The sequence below is a fragment of the Nicotiana attenuata genome, chromosome 5 (assembly GCF_001879085.1).
Source record: "Nicotiana attenuata strain UT chromosome 5, NIATTr2, whole genome shotgun sequence".
NCBI lineage: Eukaryota > Viridiplantae > Streptophyta > Magnoliopsida > Solanales > Solanaceae > Nicotiana > Nicotiana attenuata.
The window spans coordinates 54,427,837-54,433,499 of NC_031993.1; the positions used below are offsets into that span (position 1 = coordinate 54,427,837).

A 5,663-nucleotide genomic window follows, 5' to 3' on the forward strand; every position below is an offset into this window, starting at 1 on the left:
TCTGTCGATGTTGGGCCAGGTGAACTGGACTTTGAGGTAAAAACCCTTAGGTTGATCATAAGAACAAAAATTAAATTAAATATTTACCAAGAATATGTTCAGCAACCGTACAAATCGATTAGGTAAATTAATAAACTAAGAATATTGAAGCATATTTGATCATAAGAACAAAAATTAAGTTAAATATTTACTACATACTTTTCTACAAATATATGTCCGTAGTTAGAATATATTATAAATGTTAATATTATTTTAGGGAGCACCAAGTATATGGCTACATAGACTGATTGCACTGTGAGAATATAAATTTGTATACCTAACTCACATCATGAAATAGCTAGCTAGAAAGCTATCAAAGTAATCTAATTAGATTTAATTGACTACAGAAATAAACTTATTATAAATTTAATCACCAAAGTAGAATTTCATTTACTTATATGAATTGTTTTAACTTCTTATATGAGTTATCCAACTTTCATTGTCTTCATTAATTAAGACTGCGAGCCATCAATTTTTTTGGCTTCAGAATCGAATTAAGACTGTGAAAATAGAAGAGAGAACCACTGGAATTGATCCAAACTCTTAAACATAATTAATACGTATTTATTATTCTTGAATTATAATTATTTTACGATTCTTTATTTTATAGCACAAATACCTTTTTTGAATATTTATGTAAATTTTCATGAGTTTGTTCTCATTAGTATTAGTATACGCGCAACGCCCGTACACTAGAACTAGTTTAAAGAAAAGAGTGTACTACAAAAGGCAAATTAGTCCAATCGTAACTTTTTATATTAATAATAAATAAGTCAAAAAATCAATATAATTTGTTCCAACAAAACATCTTGTGCTCAACTTAGAGAACAGTAACGATGCGCTTCTCTAGTGTCCTTGCACAAATACATATTATACAATATCACTTGTAATCCTAATTTGTGATTATTAATGTAAATAGTTGGTATCATACACTTTTATTTTCTCTCCCCAAGCTTATTAGACTTTCAAATCTCCTTGCTTCTCTCCATGTTGCTTTTCAATGCTTCTTTCTTCAAACTTAATGTACTTATACCACTTGGCACAAATGAGATAGACCAAAAAATCAGCTGCTGTCAATGCTGCTAAAAGGAAATAGAATCTGTCTAAATGACCCTTGTTGAGATTTCCAGGTATCCAGCCAGGCATCTTATCAGTAGTTGAAATTTTCATGACAATAGAAACCAATAAGCTGCTGACATAATTTCCTAGTGAAATTGAAGTCATGCATAGTGCGCTTCCAAAACTTTTCAATCCATCAGGTGCTTGTCCATTGAAGAACTCCAATTGTCCCACATACATAAATACCTCTGATGCTCCAATAAGTACATATTGAGGAACTTGCCAGAAAATACTTAATGAACTTGAATTCGTGCAACTTGAACAATCTTTGTCCCCAGATTTTAGCCTGAAAATTGACATCAAATTTAGCCCATGAAAATACAATCCGTTCAAGTTTGTGCAAGTTGGGTTGGACATGCATTTATCAATTTTTGTATAGCCCAAGTTAATCCATTTAAAAGATTGGGACAATCTAGGCAACCTATGTAGGGGCAAGTTCACATATAGCCATTTTCAGGATGCTATTTAGGGATTAGTCAGTACTTATTTTGTCCTGAATTTCTAAACTAAAAATCTTAACTTTAGGACATTTTTTCCTGAAAAATTAAAACTGAGGACGCACCGGCTAATTCCTAAATAAACTATGACCTGACTAGCTTATCAATTCAATATAATCTTATTCACCCATTTTACATAGATCATACCTGAAATGCTCAACAAATCCTGCTGCTACCATTGCCATAATAGCAATGATGAGTCCAACTCCCATTCTTTGGAGCTCTGTCAATCCTTTTGGAGCAGACTTCTTTAATCTTGCAACAAGGGGATCAAGAACTCTTCGATAGATGAAAATGAATGCTGCAACACTCAGAATATCAAAGCTAGACATGCTTGCTGGAGGAATATGAAAGCCTGAGACAGTTGTTTTCATTGCAGCCCCTTGTTCCACAAAAAGAGAGGCCATTTGTGTAAATACAACTGAATAAAGTATTGTGCAAAGCCAAATTGGAAGTAATCTCAATATGCATTTCACTTCTTCAATTTGAGATACTGCACAAAGCCGCCATGGGTTGTTTTCTCCATCTTTTGATGTGATTATAGCTGCTTTATCCAAGAATCTATAATACAAAAACCAAATAATAAAAACCTAGATCGTATATCAAAACAATGCAAATTATATAACGTTGTTTGACTGGATACAATATTTAACGAAAATATAGCATATATTTTAAGTTCCCTTAGAATTTATAGTCTTAAACACATCATGATATTTTTGCGACTATAAGAATATATCATTAAGGGTAAGATGAAAAGCGTAACATTAAATAATTTTAAAATATATATAAAGTGTCATTCTTATTTTAAGCAAAATAAAAAGGAATGACTGTCATATAAAATGAAGAGTTAAGTACTAAATTTCATTAAATTAAAATAACTTACTTGAAACCATCAGTATGGAGAATTCTTCTATTTCCATTTTCAGCAGGTTCTTGTCCTTCACCCTCATATAGTTCATCTCCCCTTGAAGGTTGTTGAACTTTCCATTTTCTAGTAGCAGACACAACCACTTGACAAAACCTTGACAAAGGGTTGCCTGTAGGTTTAAAGTGCCTATACCTAGGTGTCCCAACAAGAAACAACAGTAATGCCAAAATGGCAGAGCCAGCCGACGCCCAAAAGCCTAAAGTCCACATTCCCTTATCTTCAAAATAGCCTAAGATGGTATTTGAGAACAAAGATCCAAGATTTAATGCCAAGTAAAAGTAGCTAAAAAAAGCCACTTTTGAGTGACTCTCTTGAGGGTGATCTTCATCAAATTGGTCAGCTCCAAATGTTGCAATAGTAGGCTGATACCCTCCATTCCCAAGGGCAATTAAGTAAATCGACACGTAGAAGAGCGCGACACTGATAGTCGAGTGGGACCCACAAGGGTTATTTTCGTCTCCGCAACCTTTAGGCTTGACTAAGAAAATGTATGAAGTCAATGAAAGTGAAACCACTCCCTGCAAGAACAAAGCAATATCAAATCTTAGTAGCTGTACAAAATTGAAATGACAGAGTTGAGACATTTAGAAAGAAAGAAAAAGTGACTTACAGCCACAAAAATGGCTTGGAAAATAGCACAAGTCTTGTATCTTCCCCAATAGGAATCACTGAGGAAAGCTCCCAAGAGAGAGAAGATATAAACTGTGCCAGTCCACTTGCTCACATTGTTGGCCGCTTCAGCATTGTCTTGACCCATAACTCTAGTCAGAAATAGTACTAGATTGACTCCAACACCAAAGAATGCCAACGTGGCTAGACCTTGATTCACTGAAATTAATTACAGAGGAAACTGTTAAAGTTGTAACAAGCAACAAGTTGGTATTTCGGTTATCATTTTTATTCGATTATTAATTAATGTTTATAGTAAAAGTTTGCTTACCAAGTAAGAGAACACCAGCAAACCACCTTCCAGTCCTCGCTCGCACGGCAGGCTGACCATGCTTATCCACACTTCCATCAAAGGTGTATTCATCTTTTTGATTCTGACACTGTAAAAATATTATGGGAGAACATGCATTAATTAGCCGTTAAGATGGAATATGAGAGTAATTAACTCAAGGCGTCGAACAGCTTAAACATGAGACTCTAGAAGATTTTCGAAAACAATATACAAAAATAAAAAGACAATCTTAAAGAATCCTCTCTTTTAAATTAGAATATTCATGAATTTTATGAATATTCAGTGCGCTATTATTTTATTCTGTGAAGGAATCATTTATCATGCCATTGTCTGGTTTGAACTAGTTTAGTTATATTACCCACGAGATGCTGTCCTAAAATCTACGATTATTCGTTTCGCCCATGTGGGAATAATTCTCACTTTAGATTTAAATAAAGGAGGTTTGCTATATTGGAAAATCAGTTTCTTACTTTTGGTTTAACCTGTACTATCGGAGAAAAAGCAATATAAACGAGGTATCGTTATCTGCATAAACACAAAGTTGGTAGACTGCTCCAGTTACTTAGTAATTAGATTTAAGTTAAGATATACTGATAATGTAATTAATTTTTATACTATTAATGATATTATACAAAATTACCTGCTTTTACCAGATTTTAAGTGACCAATTGTGGTAGAATTTATAATAGAATATGGGACGAAATAATTAGGCCATGATAGTGTAGTCAATGTCCTTAAGGAATTTAAGCCTCCCAATTTCGTTGATGCAGGGATTATGGCAGAATTCCTCCAGGATTCTACAAAGCCTCTGAAATCCGAGTTTCAGCAATTAACTCGAATTTTCCACAAGAACAAATAGTTGTGAGTTGTAGAAAATAAGTAGAAGAGAAAGAGATGAAAGTTTTCAGATGATTTCGTTTTGGAGATGAAATAGGTATTTATAATACCTCTAGGAGTCTGTTGGAACATAACAGGCACCTTTTAAAACCAATAGCCACCTTCTTTTGAATTTAAAAAAAATATTAAAATGTTTTTCTGAAATTAAAAGGCTAAAACATTTTTAATTAATCAAAAAATAGGTGGCTAAAATATTAATTCGGGCTACTTAATTGGCCCAAAGCCCCAAGTGTTCAAGTGCCCAAGTGCCCAATCTTGACTATTAATAATATAGTCAAATTCCAATTTCCCTCCAAAACACTCTCAAAATATTCAAACTATATAAGATAAAGAAGTGCTTTTAAACACATCTTCCTTTCTTTCTTTTTCCAACGAGGGACAAAACAACCTGTTCTCAAATACTCCCATCAAATACTAACTAATCTAACAAATTGTAGTGCATAGTAAAAGGTAAACTCCTACGTACTAATTTTGGACGCGTATTATGGCAATTACGTAGCATGCTTTTGATTTATTATACATAGAAAAATAACTCTTCTGTTATTTTACTTACTACTAAAACAACCTTAAGCTAAAACAACACCAAGATTCAGTGTCTGTCCCCATTTTTATCCTTAATGCCATGCATAGACAACCACCTGTATGTATTTAATTACATACTTGGATCAGGTGGATGACGTATTGTGTGGTCCTATAACGTTAAAAGTAAAATGATATTTTTATCTGAAAAAGGTCCAGAAACCTAAGAAGTCGAAAAGCAACAAACAACGTTGTCTTTATTGTAGCAAATCTTTCGCTAAGTTACAATATTACTTGACGTGTTTGAATTCTCCTTCATAAGTATTTCTATACGTATTAAAATCCATGAACTAGAATTTCTACTACGTATTTAGTAACTAAAAAGCCTACACGGCAAGTCAAGCATGACAAGACTCCCGTGAGACCGTGACAACATTTTTATGGCTTTTTCTTCTTCTCAATGCTACTAAATTACATATACTAGAGAGAAGTTGGAAATGCAAAAAACCAAACTCATACAACACTTGGCACAATGACTAGAGAAATTATAGTAGAACAGTTTGATAGATTAGAACGGATTTTATGAATTCTACTGAACTCGTTAACTTTATATTATGAATTCGTGTTTATTTGCAATAAACATGAAATAGAAACTCATGCATCACACAGAATATATAAATATATATATATATATATATTCTTG

The 5,663-nt window shown here is 33.1% G+C and overlaps 1 protein-coding gene across 1 annotated transcript in view; it reads right to left on the reverse strand.

Annotated features, from left to right (window-relative positions):
- LOC109225872 (protein NRT1/ PTR FAMILY 7.3-like) overlaps window positions 774–5,663 on the reverse strand; it is a 5,554-nt gene continuing 664 nt past the window's right edge. The window contains exons 2-6 of the mRNA XM_019390677.1: window positions 3,524–3,632; window positions 3,194–3,411; window positions 2,539–3,101; window positions 1,803–2,216; window positions 774–1,444 (exon numbers count right to left, since the gene is read on the reverse strand). Of these exons, the coding sequence (XP_019246222.1) occupies window positions 997–1,444; window positions 1,803–2,216; window positions 2,539–3,101; window positions 3,194–3,411; window positions 3,524–3,632 (1,752 nt within the window). The 3' untranslated portion in view covers window positions 774–996. The remainder of the gene's footprint in view (window positions 1,445–1,802; window positions 2,217–2,538; window positions 3,102–3,193; window positions 3,412–3,523; window positions 3,633–5,663) is intronic.